Source organism: Macadamia integrifolia, chromosome 8 (assembly GCF_013358625.1).
Source record: "Macadamia integrifolia cultivar HAES 741 chromosome 8, SCU_Mint_v3, whole genome shotgun sequence".
NCBI lineage: Eukaryota > Viridiplantae > Streptophyta > Magnoliopsida > Proteales > Proteaceae > Macadamia > Macadamia integrifolia.
Window position 1 is genome coordinate 20,337,055 of NC_056564.1, and position 17,183 is coordinate 20,354,237.

Genomic DNA, 17,183 nt, shown 5'->3' on the forward strand with positions numbered 1-17,183 from the left:
AAAAAAAAAAAAAAAAAAAAAAGAATAAGTTAGGTAAAAAACTTATCAGTGTCACCTCCTAGAGAATGCCACTATTAGAGAAACTTATCTGTGTAATACCAAATTATGCTCGTACTCTTTGTCGTCAATCTCTGTTAAGTGAAGATTTAAATTGATATTTTTATCCTTTTGTCTAAAACATATAAAATCAATTCCATTTTACCATAACCCTCCGTCTTCACCTTCACTGTGGAAAACAGAGAAGATCCTCAGCCCTGATCACTTCGATGCCTGACAGTGATGATGTAGTTGCCAGTATTGATTTCCTCCCCAACTAGCGTCTGGCCTACATCTTTTAAGATCCTAGACTTCTCCGACTGCAAACTTTGCTCTCTCATTTGATGCTATCACCACACTCACCCTCAAGACTACGATCTTGTGCTCATCTCTCTCTATTGTCGTAACCTCACTAGCCTCGAGCTCCGTAAATGTGATAAATTGACCGATAAAGGCATGGGTTCTTTCGCTATCAACTGAAAGGAATTGAAGAAGCCAACTTGAGAGTCCAGAAACTTTGGTGCCAAGGGCATGTCTTTGATCAATGTTCCTCCCTCGAAGAGCTTTCCCTCCTGAATCTCTTTGGCTTTAAAACTGATCTTGTTGACGTGAGTACGTGACTAGGTGTGTTTTTTGTTCTTCCGTAGGACCACAGTGCATCATGCCCTTGATTATTGTGTCCCATCGCAGACAACTGCAAGCTCCTAAAGAAACTCATCAGTCAAGGAGGTTTGGACATATGGAAAACGGACAAAAGATGGTGGGTGGTTGCGACTTACGAGTGCCTTATTACCATTGCAAAAGGGTGCCCTCAAGCTTGCCCAGTGGCATGAATCACGGCCACAAATCTCGATCAATATCGTTGATTTTTAGAATAGGGGTTGGTTCTTTGATTTGGGGAAGAAGAAGGAGAAGAAGAAGAATAAGTACATACTTGGTAGTTTACTTATTATAAGATTTTTTAGTATTTAAGGTAATATTTCTTAACAGAGACTGACAGTAAGGGATACGAACATAATTTGGTATTATGCAAGGGTGTCTCTTTAATAGTTGTATTCTCTTGAGGGTCGCAGCTGTAAATTACCCTAAATATAATTATTATCGTCTATTGATATAGCATTCAATTTTTCTCCACCTCATTCACTTTCGAAGTCCAAGTTTGAATCCTCTCCATCAGGCTGTACCCTTCAACCACATCTCATACCATCTGGATTGAGAGAATCCAGGCTTTGGTAAGACTTTGGCATTATTCATGAAAAAATTGATTTTGTATCTATCTCTCTCATCTTACTATTTGTTCTTTTTTTCTTTTTTTCATAGAATCTCATCCCACCTCCATTTCCTCTCTCTCCCATCAAATTCCAACCCCATTAGAAATTACAAATTACATTGTTCTTTCCCTTTCCTTCTCTTCTCTATCTTTGCCAACCCAACCCACAATATGTGAAATCCACCCTCACAAGTTTCATTTTCTATTTTTTACCGTCAAACAAACGATGCCCAATGGATTCCACTACTTTTGAAGGAAAATTACCTTCTTAGTTTTGGTATAATTTAAGAACCATATCTCTTCCTTTCAACTCCTTAGGTTTTCTAATAAATTTTAATCGTTTAAGAAAGAATTTGATCCACTGCATTTTATAGCTCTAATTAATGTGCCAATTGTTTCAAAGAGATGGCTCCAGTTATTTCTTCCATATCATATTAGACCTTAGCATCCATTGATACATATTTAGGTCTTTGGGTCCTTATCTTCAAATCAAGTTGGTCAAAGATATCTAAATATTCCAAGAAATCAGAAGTTTTAAGTTTTAAATTTTAGAAACTCCAGATGATCATGAATCAGCTGGCCCTATTATATTGGTAAAAGATAAGGATATATTATCCAAAAGTGGGCCCTAAATTATCCCAGATTTTATTGGTCAAAAACTACTAAAAAGACTCATTATTCATGAATTAATTTATTAACAATCAAGGTGAAATAGGACAACCCTCCCATATTTGAGCTATAAACTAGTCAGAGTGAGAATGGTTCACCTCAGGAAGCGTATTGGCAAGGGATTTTCACTTCAGGAAGCGTGTGGTTTTGAGATCGACTCGTCTTATCTCCTTGTGGTCACGACTCCTCTTATCTCCTTGTGGTCACTCACACAGGGGTGTTTATTGCTCTTCACTGCTTTAAATGAAATAGAATGGTTCTCATTCAACTTCGATATGACCTGATCCATCCGATTGTGAAGTCAGTATGGGCCCATGGGAATAATCAAGCCGAAGGCTTGAATATTCCTTCGTTAGCAAGAAAAAGAGTGAGAATGACCATTCAACTCTATCATATACTTTGGATAAATCCAACCTTAGTGCAGATAAACCATTTTTTCCCACGCATCTTATTCCTAAAATGAATTACTTCTTGGGCTACAATGGTGTCATTAATGATTTATCATCGTCCTAAAACAAATGTGCTTTACAAAATCAGTTAATGAACACTTTAGTGTTTTGGCAATAATCATATATATTTCTTACATTACACAAGCTAATCGGCCTAAAATCAGCTTTAGACTAGTAATTGTCTTCTTTCTTTTAAGGAATTAATACGACATTGGTTTCAATTCTATGTTCATTTATACCTTTATTAAGAAAGAACTACTTTATATAATTAATTATATTAAGACCTACCACCACCTGCTTCTCATCTTCTTTAATGTTTATCTATATCTATATCTTATTAAAGAAAAAAGTTTTCTGGTCTGCCGAACAGATAACAACACTGTATGTAGTGAATACCTCTTTTTTTTTTTTGGGGTAAAAGAACTGAATACCTCTCACCCCTATTAATGATGGTAATTAGAGGTAGCTCTGTTCAAACCTACCCATGAGAAATAGTGCGTGGATGCAACCCCTAGTAGTCAAGAAAATAGAATCTTGGGGGAGAAGTGAAAAAATTCACATCAGTTGGGTATTTTCAAACCTACCCCTGAGATTTCATTCCCTTAATTGTTGTCATGGGGTTGCAACTACTTGGCTGCAACCCATGCAGCGGTGAATTTTTTACCATATATGCGTCTCACATTGATATTCTCTCTCCTATCTAACCAAATAAATCCATACTAGCCGAAGAATTTTCATGAACCATGATTGGTGTAGGCAGGAAATCTCCATCCCCCCCCCCCTTTTTTTGTGGGGAGCGGGGGCTTTTTTAATTTTGGATTTTGGATGCATTTGTTTTCTGATTCAACTGATAAATAATAGTTTTAGGTTATATTCATACCTTTTTTCATTCATATATTTAAGATTTTTTTATGATAATTAAGATAGTTTTTCTCACTCTGAAGTGTACAATTAATTCACATCTAGCCGCAGGTAAGTGATGTCTTTTTTTTCAATTTAATTTGCCTTTAGTATTCTAGTTTCTTTCAGGTTAATTTGTTGCGTAAGAAACATTTATTAATTGATGGTATACAAAGCAAGCATCTGAAAAACCTGAGGGGTCAAAGCACAGGATCGGTAAAACCTGCCCATGTTACTCTCTCCCACTGTGCCATAGTCTCTTGTTTAGGAAGGTTCTTAAGAAATAATGAGAGAGAGATGAAATACTCTGCCATAGTTAGGGCAGTCAAACCAACTCTCGCACGGGCTCTCGACAATTCATTCATCTGACCCATAGACTAGAGCTACTTTGGATTCTGCAACCCAAAAAGATATACCTAAGTACAAAAGGGGCAATTAGTAAGAAATTGATACAAAGCATAAGGGAATGAATGTGAAAAGAAAGAGTTTTCATGTTGACTCTAGTTGCTTGTAGCGAGGAAGGTAAGGGTGAACGGGGAGGGGACAACTCTTTTGTCAGATATTGTTTTCGCTCATTTAAAAAGCCAAAGGATCTCATTTGACGTGTTTGGGTTCTATTGTGATCAACCCACTTCACATATTCTATGAGACTAGTAAAGTCTTGTTTTTTAAAACAAAGATAAGAATATGAGAGTATCAAAGTCTTTAAATATAAATTTTATGAGTCAATAAGATAAGAATATGATTCTAGTAAAGTATGTTTAATCATAAATTACAAGTTTAAAATATAGGGTCCTCCTATGCATCACTATGTCTAATAAAGTATAACATTTCACTAATCTTTCACTTGTGAGTACATGACCTAATACATATGATAGAGGACCCCGCATACATCCTAATGATCAAATTGTAGTCCAAAATAAGTAGGAAAAGTTACTCAAACTCTCATTCAAAGTTTCAGCAATCAAAATGACATCTTTTATAATTTAAGCTACTTTCTCTGCTCACTTTAAGCTGAAATTGTATCACTCATATGCTTACTAAGTTCTCTATCAAATGTACTAACCCATAATAGGCTTATGGTGAATAGTGAAATGTTATATTTCGCTAAAAAAAGTGACAAGAAAAAAAAAAAAAAAAAACCTTCAACATATTTTAGTGAGAGAAAGAGAAATAAAATTTATTATATTTTTATCGGAAATAGCTAGAGCTTTTAGAATAGAAATAGCTAAGAAGGGATTCGACTCCTCTCCTTAGCGTCTATCGCCCAAGTCTTGTCCATAGCTATCTAGATGAGCACCACGTGGCAAGGCAATGATCCAACGGTTCTTGATGCCTTTTTCTCTACACCCATCTCAGACCGTTAGATCATCGCCTCACCATATGGCACTCACTCAAATAGCTATGGGCCAACCTGACCGATGGACATACTATGAAGAGGGGCCGGATCAGCTAAGAAGTTACTTGTGATTAAACAACTGAATTTGACTTTGAAAGCTAGTTCTGGAATATATATATATATATATATATATTTTTTGTAGTGAAAAACCATGGTTTAGTGGATAGAATGGATTTAGAACTTCTCAAAGGCCTTTCTTTCCAAGCCTTAGAACTTCAGCCTAGTGGGGAGCCCCTAGGATTAACACATCTAATCGGCCTTGTTGCCAACCTTATAAAGGTTACTTTTCCCAGGTTTTTACCAATAATCAGAGCCATGTTTCCTCCTCCTTTTTTTTTTGGTAAACAAAAGACTTTATTACTTTATTAACAAAAAAACCTTGTACCAGTACAGTACAATTAGCCAATAGAAGAGTACGAATACAAGCGGGAGAAGCATACAAAAGAGAAAAGGAAGGCTGAGCTGATGCTGCAAAAGAGGCTAAAGAGTCAGCAACAGAGTTCGCTTCTCTGAAGATATACTTGATCCTCCAAGAGCAGTGACAAACAACCCCTTAAGGAATTTGATGACCAGTTCCTTGTCACTTTCAATAATAATCTGCTTCCAATTGTGAGACGAAGCAATAAGAAGGGCTTGCCTGATTTCCAACGCTTCTGCTGTGATTGCGTATGATGTTCCAATACCCAAAGAATAGCAACACATGAGAGATGCATTATGATCCCGGCAAATACCATCTGGGTTCTCTTACTGCTTTCAGAATAATCGAATTGGTTCGGAAACAATTTCTCTTGAAAATCCAATCCCAAAATGCTACCCAAATGTTCCATATGATGCTACAAAAAAAGGGGCAATCTGGAGAGTCCATGTTCTGTTTGATGGACGCTGACAATGGACAGCATTGAGAATAGAGTGAGTGAAGGAGTTGGAGAATATCATGGACAAAAGTCCAACGGATTGCCAAATTGGTTGGATGGTGGGACATGAGATAAAAAGGTAATCCATGTCTAGAGAATGGTAAGCACAAAGAGGGCATGAAAGATTAAAATTAAAGCCTCTGCCATTAAGAAGGCAAGGAAGTGGAAGTTTGTCATGCAAAGACTTCCACAGAAGTTGGATTTTTGGAACAGTCCTGGAATGGTACTAATCACCTTATAAATGAAATTGCAAAGACCAATGGGTCTAAATTCAACAATGGATGATGGGTTGTCCACCTTAGGAATCAGTGATATATATATATATATGTGTGGGGGGGGGGGGGGTTTCTTGGTAAGAGAGAACTCTCCTCAGAACCAATCACGTTCCATGATTTCTGATAAAACAGTCCTGGAAAACCATCTGGTCCAGGAGATTTATGAGGGTTCATGGAGAACACAGTAGAGCATTTGGGTATAATATGCTCCATTCTGGGTTACACAAAAATCTGTCCAAACGGGATTCAATTCTACCATCTCCGAATTTCCTCAAGTAAAGAAGAATGGTTTCAGCACTTTTAGTTTTGTCATGTGCCTTTATTAATTTCATATGTTTGTTTAGATGGATACACAATAGAAGGCGGGAGGGAGAAAGTAACAGTCATTCAAATTCGAGATCTCCTCATTAGTGTGGTCTTAGGAGCATCACAACCTCACCAACTGCGCTAGAATATTTTACGTCACATAGCTGGGCTGACCATATATACTTCTTCATCCTAAAATCAAGTATTATCTTTTATGGAAGAAGTCGGAATTCACTCTCGAGGGGATGATCATGGAGAAATAAGACCTTTTCTAAAACAACCCTTTATGTGCATGCCACTGCGATTCCAAATGCCGCCAATGAGGGGGAAATCTCCCATGCCAAATCAGTCGGGGCACGAGGAACTGTTTCATTAATAATGGGATCCACATAGTTTGGAATGTGAGAAAGCTTCTATCTCCACACTGACAGAATGGGAATCTTTTTCTTCAGAGAGAGAGAATCATATTGGGAGAAAGCATAGAAGATATGAATCAAATCCAGTCAAAATAGGAATGCAATGGAAGTATTGATTAGAGGGTTTTTTTTTTTTCCCCTTTTGGCAAAGATGATTAAAGGATCTATCTTTTGGTGATGAAACAACTTAGATGATGATATTGGGATCATTAACATGTGTATTGATTATGAAAAGGTACGAATATTGCGACTTGGTGGTCAAGCGATCGAAATAGCCACTTGACATTTTCAGGGTAAGGCTGCGTAGTTCACACCCTGGACCTCGCACATGTAGGAGCCTCGTGCACTGGATACGTCCTTTTTTTATTGATTGTGAAAAGATTAATCAAACCCCATCCATACTAAAAAAAAAAAGGGCAGCAAAGAAGAATATATGTTGAAGAGCATACAAGCATTGTGGAGATGAAAGAGAATGATTGTCTCATGTAAGAACTGGAGAGCCTTCAAGTCAAGATGAAGAGCTTCTATTAGCATAGGTTTTTGGTGTTTTAATGTTTCATATTTGTAAATTGTATTATCTCTCACATAACTGTGAAGATCTCTAAAAGCCTCCAAAGACCTAACTGGAATACCATTAAACCTGTTTGAATAATCATTTCTCAAAGCCATAACTATCCCAAACCTTAATAATAGTCTTTAAAAAAAAAAAAAATACCCTCAAACATGACACATATAAGAATTCAAATAAAACTAGTAAATGCAGTAACAACTATGGGACCTTAAACACACTATCTATCTTCATAATACCTATTTACTTTCTAAGTCTTCTTCAAAGAATGGTGGTTTCAGCAATCATGGAAGTAACCACATAGGGATCCATGTTTGATGCAGGCCTTCTGTCCTCAAAGTAGCCTGCAACAACAGATCATACATAAAACCATATCAGCAAAACCCTTTGATACTTTTTTCTTTTGCAAGAAATATTTTCATTGTTGCTACTTAAAAGGATCAAATGACAAATGATAATATAGAAATGCATAAAACATTATACCTTTCCCAGCTTTTTCTGTTTCGCGACCAACACGAATAGAAGCACCCCTGTTTGCAACACCCTGCATTTTGCCAAATAAAGTTTTAAAATAGAGAATGTCTTATATAATCACAACTACTGTATGGAGCATCACTTATGTTCTTTTTAAATGTGTACTTGACCATCACATTGAAAGGATCTATCTGGTCAGTTTGGTCTATGGAATTCTCTGTGGTTCTAGTATAGAACCTCTAGAGGAGATCAAGGTCTAACTTACCCAAGAGAATTTCTTGATGTCAGCAGTCTCATGGCGACCTGTTAATCTTCTTTCATTACCCTCTCCATAGGCTGAGATGTGCTCCTTGTGTTTTAGACTCAACTTCTCAATAGCCTTATTTATCACATCAATCCCACCATCATTTCTCATAGACTTTGTGCTGAACAAAGTGAAATTCACAAAGAAAGTCAAGAAAATTTATTCAGAAATCAAATTTAATCTACATTTTGGAAGCAGAATGTAGATTTACCTATAGTTTGTATGTGCACCAGCACCATTCCAGTCTCCCTAAATGTCATATTTATAATAAGGTCAGAGTCAATAGTAAAACAATGGAATCAATGCCTAACTGAAAGGTTGGTTCTTTGTTTTAAAAGTAAAACTACTTCTAGAACTGATAATGATCATATTGAGTCTATGGAAGTTGAAGAACACAAAAGGTAGTGATTATCTATGGAAGATATAAGCCAGACCTTGACTGGTTTTGGGTCAAATGTAAGAACAGCTCCAGCAATTTCAGTGATCCTCTGTTTTACAAGCAAATAGGAAAATCATTAATAAAGAGAAAAATAAACAATATAAATGAAAATATTAGTGCACTAATTTAGCATACCTCAAGAATGTACCTAGCCATCCATAGTTGATCACCAGAACTAATCCCAAGAACAGGTCCAACTTGGAATTCCCACTGTTCAAGCCAACATATACTACTGTTATACATAATTTATAGGAGGCATTGAAGTTCTAAAATATAAAGAAAGGTTAAGTTCCAAGCATTTTATAAAGAAAGGATTAGCTCCAACCTGTCCAGGCATGACTTCACCATTGATTCCACTGATGCTAATTCCAGCATAGAGACATGCTTTGTAGTGGGCATCTACAATGTCTCTCCCAAATGCCTTGTCAGCTCCAGTGCCACAATAGTAAGGTCCCTACTCACAATCAACAGAAGCTTAAGATGGGCATTACAGCTTAAAGATAAAAGAACTACTTCTTACTTCAAAAGGAGTTCAATGGGGTCTCCATAGAGAAATCCACAGGAACCCAAGTACGCGGGTCAATCAAAATCTGGAATCACTAGTTTTCTTCTACAGATGCATAATACAATTGGTTTTTTTCTTTTTATCAAGAGTAACCAAGTTAGTGTTTCACTACAATCACATAAACAAAATTGCAAAGAAATCTGCCAGAACTTGAAAACTCTAGCATGGACTCTTTTAACTCTAATTATATTAAATTTATGAACTCAACAAATCTATACCTGAGGTCCAGGGAAGCCACCAACTGGCCATCCAAGGGGCCAGTTTGTATCCTTTTGGAGGAGAGTATACTCCTGCTCAATGCCATACCTATAAAGCAGAACAAGGCAATTGTTAGGGGAAACAGATTTTAAAATCTGGTTCCAAAGTTGCATCTGATAACCATTCAGTTTCCACAGAATTCTTTCAAATGATTAGAACAAGCTGGTTCAACTGTTTCTCTATTGTGACTCTCTTTTCTGCTAATTTTAAGTGTTTTGGGAGGTGATCTTAACTGGTCAAAATGGGGTTGGAGTTGACACATGAAGGGTTTAATCTCTCATATGGTTTTTCTAAACAGTGGTTAGGATATAGAAATGCTTTCCAAGTTTTTCTGCCTTTGATCAACTACCCCACAATGTCTTTGGAATTGCATTATTGATTATGCTTATATCAGTTTAGCCCAAGACTGGTTTTAATATAGCTAATAGAAAACTGAAATCGACATAAATCAAAAGGTTCCAATTTGTTGCCAGTGAAAATCAAATCAATAGTAAAAGAAAAAAAAAATTATTTAAGTTTTTATTAAATTTCATAAGTAATGGTTAATTAGAAGAAAGGACTTCAACCCAAAAATAAAATTAAATAAAATTAGAGGAAAAAAGTCATCAATCTTCATAGTTCATATTGGCTTCTCATACAATGTATAAATAAATAATTTTATTAAAATGCTATACTCTCTTTCTACAATACATTTTTCTTTTCTTTATCACCATTATCTGAGACAAATAAACTAAAAACTACACTCTGACCTTTGACTTAGATTTTTCCACATATAAGGATCTGATCTGATCTCTCAGAAAAAAGAAAAAAAAAAAAACCAGATTGAACTCTTTTCCATCTAAGAGTCCAAAACAAAGATTCCAATCAAGCAGTTCTCAGCATACCACCCATGCTTTTAAACTATATAGCAATCACATTTAATTATAAAAAAAAAAAAAAGTGTTTGAAATTTGAATAATACAGAATTATGGATTCTCTCTCCTCCCCTAGCATCATAGGTCACAAGCCAACAAGCAAATGACCAGAATAGCCCCAACAAACAAAGTATGCTTTCAAAATATTAAGGGGCATTTTAAGAATAAAATTAAAGATGAGGTTAGGTGGAGGGTCAGCTTTCCTGGACCTAACGGCTCAAACCAATAGACCGCCAACAAGGGTTAACTCATCAAATGCGAAATGACCATAACAGGACCTACAACCAATAAGATTATGGTCAAATAATAAAGGGTATTTTGGGAATAAGATACATAAAAGGTTTTACCAGGGTTCCTCAGCGATAACATCGGGATGACTAAAGATCTTTGCAGCATTGAACCGTTTGTTCGTTGGAATCGGTTCACCCGCCGGGGTGTACGCATCACACATGACCTGTTCCCAAACGCGTCAAAAAGACAAAAATACCCCTAAAATCTTTTAAAATTTACAACCATTTTTTAGTAATCTTACCAAAATATTGTTTCCTCTCCTGAATGGATCCTTGAAGATTGCCTGAGGACTGATCCAATACAACTCAAATAATCAGATCACATCATGCACCGTCCAATTGGTTGACCAGAATGAAAGAAAAGCGTTGACTTACTATATGATGACTTCACTGTCGTCTCCGGGAGCTTGATTAGTGCTTGATCCATCGTAGTTCCATTTTGGGAGTTTCTGTGGATCACTCACCGGACCTTCAAGAGTCTGTAACCACAAATATTAAAAAACAAGAATTGATAAATTACTAAAATCTCAGAAAGATTAAATTTTGAAGAACAGAAAGATACCCACCCTTGCTTTGCTCCTCAAATCCAGACCAGAGCCTCCAATCCTGCAAGAATGAGAAGAAAATGTGAGAAAGATCAAAGAGAGGAGAGAGGAGAGAGAAAGAAGAGAGAGAATATATATAAATATACCATATGTACTCAGCAATGATTTGCTCAGTGGCTTCAGAGAGATTGAGGTTGATGAGATCGTTAAGGAGAGCCATGGCTATCAAGGGAATTAGAGAGAGAAAGAGAAGAGTAAGAGAGAGAGTGAAGAAGGAAGAAGGAAGAATGAATGTGCTTTCGTCTGGGGAGCGGGGAGCCTTCTTATATAGAGCGTATTGAAAAAAAGCGTATATGAAGGAGGACACCTAAGAGAAAGCGAAAATTGTGAGGTTGAATAGCAACAAGGGGTTGAGTTTCTGGTTCAGTGGTTAAGCAGTTGGACTTCTGGGGAATTCGCTGGTTCAACCCTTCTCTTCCTCAAAGAAATAGTTGCAGAATTGAAGTTTGTTGTGGAATTGCAATAAGTCAGCCATTGGACTCTCCTTGTTGGCTCCTTGTGGGTCCCATTACATTGGATTCTCGTCTGTTTAATTTCATGCCATTTAAATGGTGAAAAAAGGTATTTATGAAAATAAAAAAGAATAGGAGTTGGATTTTTACATGCATGTCTAAGTGAATGTAGTTACAGAGGATCCATCCTCGATCTCTATATGGCCACCTAGTGGATCTTGACTTGCCTAATAAATAGAGAGCTCTTCAAGCATGTGAATGAACATCCATGGTCCGTGGATATGGCATCTGTTAAATGAGGAGAGAGAAAATAAATACCATAACCACGGACTAGGGACATTCACGTATATGAAGATTCACTGGACTCAAATAAATATGGTATATTATGTTGTATCCTCGTAACAGAATATGAAATCTAGGATTCTACCAAAAAATCTTGGAGAATCTTTTTCTTAGTTGGTGAAAAAATCTAACAGAATCAACCTCAGTAGTAAAGAGCAACAGTTATGTAGGTGAGTTGGTTGGCTCACATGGATGAAATTTAGCTCTTGCTCGGGTTGCAGCCAAGTAGCTGCAACCCTTGTGGTAGCTAAAGAAATGGAGTCTAAAAGGGCATTTTAGAAAATACAATAACCTAAAAAGGTATTTGTGAACTTAGGGGGAAGTGAATATTCTATTTCTTTGGCTGCCAATTAGGGGTTGTAGCTACTTGGCTCCAACCCGAGTAGCAGCCGAATATTTTCCAGCTCACATGATGACGGGAAATGGTCATAGAAGGTATATGAAAGCATTTCCCCATGTGGCATGATTAGATGGGATTCAAATTTTACATATCGAATGGTGTTTTTTTTTTTCTTTTTTTCTTTTTTTTTTAATCAAGAATGGTTGGAGTCACCTGATGGTAAAAAAAAGGTTCCAATGAGATAAGTCTTTCTACAGTACCTCCATTGGTGTATTTAGAATTTGACATCTTTATTTCATTGTCCATGTGTAATTTTCAAAAGCTAATATTTTTTCAATGAGGATAAATATGTTATTTCACATAAGACTTGTATTAGATGTTACATTAAAATGGCTTTCAATCATTGATGAACGAGAGAGCACACCTGGGCCTTGGCCTAGGCCTAGGATTTTGCAGTGTTCAGTGGAGTAACAACCTGAGGGTTGATCAATTATCAACTCTTCTCAAGTGCATTGGTATTTGGTTTGCACTAATTTCCTTGCTTTCCAAGAAGTGTGACCGTGAACCCTATTGACTCCTCCGTGGGTCCATTCTTGGCCCCTATGTTGGTCTAATCTATTATGTAATGACCAATAGCCCTTGTACTTAGAACCCCCAAAAAAAATCTTTGATGGAAGAGAGAGAGTATGGCGCAATAATGGTGGGGGTATGTTCGACCATTCATAAATATATGAATATTTTAGGACCTTAAAATGGTGACTGAACCCTTCTCAGCATCGGTGGAGGAAAACTTTCTCCAAAAAATACATGTATTGGTGGAATTGTAGAGTAAATAAATGATCTCCATTATGACTGATTAGTCAATTAATGGTCCTTGAGCTACATGGTTTGGTCCTATCCAGATAGTGTAAATACTAAATATATGGTCAAATTCAATCCATCAAATAGACTACCCTTAAATAATGAAATAGTGGGTTCAAAATTAAACCAATATTGTGGCAAAGTTCTTGGTGAAACCCAGTTATGTAAATTAGAAGTAAGTATACTCTGTTACGTACTTGACAACAGGAATTAGGATGGGAATTTTTTACTTTGTTTTGGGGGTTTTTTATTTTTTAGGGGGAGGTTGGAGGGATAAAGGATGGTTTTGTCATGTTTAAGGGTCTATCAAATGGTGGGTTGTATGTTTTGAGGGCTTAAGTTAAAACAGTTTAATTTAGAGCCTATATGGGACCTTTCTAACCCAGGCCAGTACCCATTATATGAAAGGGGATTGCCTTAGTGAACTCAATGTCCCACCTAAGGGACAGTACGGATCAAGTTTGGGGAGCCCCAATCCAGTCCAATCCAAACCAGGCTCGTATATATTTATAAAAAGGGCAAGGGAACCCTATCCGCATTCTCATACCCAATGCGTAGGGGGTAGCTGGGTCTTTTCACATCCAGTTGTGTTTGAGCATGGGGAATATTATACTGATATGATTTTTTCCCTCAAAAAAGTAATTTATATAAAGTGTTTACGGGCTTGTCTAAAACAGTTTATAGAAACTATTTATGGATAATTCAAAATGGTTTATAGAAACTATTAATGGCCATTTACAAAAACAGTTCAGGAAACTGTTCATGGACTTTGCAGAAACAATATATGAACTTTTTATGAAACAATTTATGGGATTGTAATTTACACAAGTAAATGTGCTTGTGTTACATGAGATGTAACCTATTTTGGCTAAGAGTTAGATGATAGTTAATAGGGTTTATTAAATGTTGAATTTCCATGTCATATGGGAGTCATATTTAGCTTTTGAAGAGCTCTAGCCTCGATAGATAAGAGAGCTTAAGCACTATTTGATAATACTTATATTTTTTTTGTATCTAGAAACAGCAGAAACGATTTTCTCTGATTCTAGAAATAGAAATGGATTTTTGGTGTTTGATAAATTTGTCTCTAGAATCGAAAAAACCAAAAGAGATAAACCAATGGCTTCATGAGCTCGATTGCTTAGATGGGTCGTAGTCTTTGAATCCAAAGACGCCATTGATGAGTTCATGGTCAAAACAAAGTTGTAGAGCCGTATTGACCTTGGCATATTCCTGGGTTCTATAGAAGTTATGAACTTCAATCCCCCAACAACGATTTAGTAATCGATTCATGAGGGTCCAGAGAGAATTAGAAGAAATCCACAAAGGAAACGATGGATGCGGATTTAAGACTTCCACCAGCAAAGCGAAAATTCAGTATATTCCTTCTTGTTTCCATGGAGAACCTTCAAACTTTGAAAGCCGCCGGATAAGGTAGATGTTAGGATGGGAGATACAACTTTTCATCAAGGGTCCATTGATTTTTTGCGCACAAATTGTTCCAAGTAATGAAAAAACAAGTCTTAGGCAGCATTTGGTATCATTTCTATTCCAGAAACGACATTTCATGTCAAAAACAAAAATTTCAATTTCTGTGTCAAAACCCCATTTTTAAACGAAAAAATGGTGTTTGGTGAATCTGTTTCAGGAATAGTTTTAGAACGGAAAAACGACAAGTGTAGCATTTGGTGAAACTTTTTCAAAACCTTTTTTTTTTTAATGAAAATCAATAATTAATAGAAGAAAAAAGCAATGGCAGTAATATTGAATACCATAGTAATATGCAGATAGATGCACAATAGCTTATTGAGTTCCAACAAATACTTAGATTCTACTGCGCTGAGAGGAACCCCCACATGTGAATAGGTGATGGCTCTCCTCCAAGTGAGAAATTGGCATGATGGCTGAAACACATGACAATGATCTATCTTCTCAATTGGTAAGTATTGTCATATTTACAATAACTTCTGCCCACCAACGCAAGCATTACAAACTCTGTGATCTTTACAGTTGTTTTTATTTATTTTTCACCTTTTACAAAAGGCAAAAGGTGGTGGTTTTTTTTTTTTTTTGGAGGGGGGGGTGGGATGGGGTGGGGTGTTGGGAGGGGATGAAAAATGGGGGAAGAAAAAAGGGAAACACATATATCAACTGTTTATTACATTATGTTTGCTATATATGACCTTCTAGTTTATCTTCACACTCAAGTAGAGCCTGAACTACAGCATCCATGGACGGTCTTTTGCTTCTATCCTCTTCTAGACGAGATCCCTATCTCAAACATTGTTGCTGCTTGGTTCCTGTTGAATTGCCTTGGGTCCACAACATATTCAATCCACAAATCATCTCCATTTTGAATCTTCCTTCTCACTTCACTCATAAATCTTGTGAGCATTGCCTTTTGCTCCTCATCACCATCCACCATGACCCAACTTGAAAGTCAAATCCCCTTTACAATCTGTAGAAGTACAACTCTGTAACTATAAACATCTACCTTTGCAGTGATGGGAAGGTTCAGTGCCCACGCTGAAGCCATGTACCCCTTGGTTCCTCGAATCTTAGAGAACTCGGAACTGGAACTACCTCTTTGGGATAATTTTGCAAGTCCAAAATCTGCAATCTTGGGTTCAAAATCAAGGTCCAGTAGAATGTTTTTAGGCTTCACATCACAGTGGATAACCCACTCTAGACACTCATGGTGAAGGTATGCCAAACCTTTGGCAGCCCCTAAAGCAATCTTAAACCTCTCCTTCCATCCCAGCAAAGTATATCCATCACTATTGTGATAACCACTGCTATTGACGTTGGAGAACAAATGGCTTATCCAGTGACCCATTCTCCACATATGTATACACCAAGAGTCTATGGATCTTTTATGAATAGAACCCCCACATTCTCACTAGGTTCATGTGGTTAATTCTCCCAAATGTGCTCACTTCAGCCCCTTGAATTACATCTCCAAGTTTCTTCACTGACACTATCCTGTTGTCACCCAAAACTCCTTTGTAAACAGCCCTAGAACCTCCCCTTCCCAATTCTTCTTTGAAATCATTGGTTGCCCTCCTCAGCTCTCTGTAAGTAAACTTCCTAAATTGGTTAGATATTGCTTGGTATCCATCCTCTGCTGATGTTTGCATTCCATTTCCCCTAAAAATAAACCACCAACCCAAAGTGATGAACAAAATTTCTATTGCACCAAGGATCGAAACGAATGAATATAGATACACACCATTTCGTCCTTCCACCCTGCATTGCATATGTAATAGAAGATGAAGGCTTTTGGATTTTAGAAGATCCACAAATGGCATCAGATCCATTGAAGAAAAACTCTTCTGAGGTTTTCAAAGTTTCAGGCAGTTTCAAATATATGCTACCTGGGAAGTTTGGAGAGTTGTACCCATTGAAGAGTGCACTTTTCATGAAACACGTCTCTTCCCCTGTCAACCTATATCCAAAAGCCTGAGAAGAGCAATTGTTTGAGCAGAGATCCCTGCAAGCTTCAAATGATTTGTCTTGCAGAGTATCAAGGTCAAATCCATAGAAATCCACTTGTGGAAAACCTTACCTTTTGGTTTGGGTCACAATTCTGATTATCAAACTTGGGTTTGCAACCTTGATTCCAGTCCTGCTGGTCACTCATTTCATAACTAGGAGGACATTAACACTTGGGTTCCGGTGTATAGACACAAATCCCATTTCTTCCACACAACCCATGAACATTGCACATCTGTTGGAGAGTGATACGAGCCCAACGTCCTCAAGACATGCATGAGCCGCATGCAATAGGGGCTCCACGTGGGTTAGCCATTATATGTTAGTGGGGTATATGTTAGCGGGTTGGAAGTTAGTATGTTGATGTTTAGTAGAAATTATTGTGTGTAGTTATTTAAATTGAGTATTGTATTAGTTATTTACAGTCATGGGTAGTATGTGGTTAGTGGGGTTAGTGTTGTGAATCATGGTTTACGGTTTCCATGATCATGTGGAAGTCCGTTGTAAGATTATGAGTTATTTAAACTCCTAGGGTAATGAGAAGTGGCAAGTTGATTCCCCTATTATTTCTCTCTTGAGGACAAGGTTATGCGACCTCCTAATATGCCAGAAAATTCTAGACACCCTTCACTAATTCTCACACCT

The 17,183-nt window shown here is 37.0% G+C and overlaps 1 protein-coding gene and 1 pseudogene across 1 annotated transcript; both read right to left on the reverse strand.

The window, feature by feature from the left end:
- Window positions 1-7,236: 7,236 nt before the first annotated feature.
- On the reverse strand, window positions 7,237-11,560 carry LOC122087319 (glutamine synthetase nodule isozyme-like). The gene is made up of 13 exons (XM_042656400.1): window positions 11,138-11,560; window positions 11,013-11,052; window positions 10,822-10,925; window positions 10,689-10,737; window positions 10,504-10,610; window positions 9,203-9,290; window positions 8,745-8,873; window positions 8,555-8,629; window positions 8,415-8,468; window positions 8,192-8,229; window positions 7,942-8,101; window positions 7,686-7,746; window positions 7,237-7,546 (listed from the first exon to the last, which is right to left on the reverse strand). The coding sequence occupies exons 1-13, from the start codon at window positions 11,209-11,211 to the stop codon at window positions 7,464-7,466; spliced, it is 1,062 nt and encodes a 353-aa protein (XP_042512334.1). The 5' UTR covers window positions 11,212-11,560; the 3' UTR covers window positions 7,237-7,463.
- A 3,658-nt stretch (window positions 11,561-15,218) lies between these two features.
- On the reverse strand, window positions 15,219-16,773 carry LOC122086787 (annotated as a pseudogene).
- Window positions 16,774-17,183: the final 410 nt, after the last annotated feature.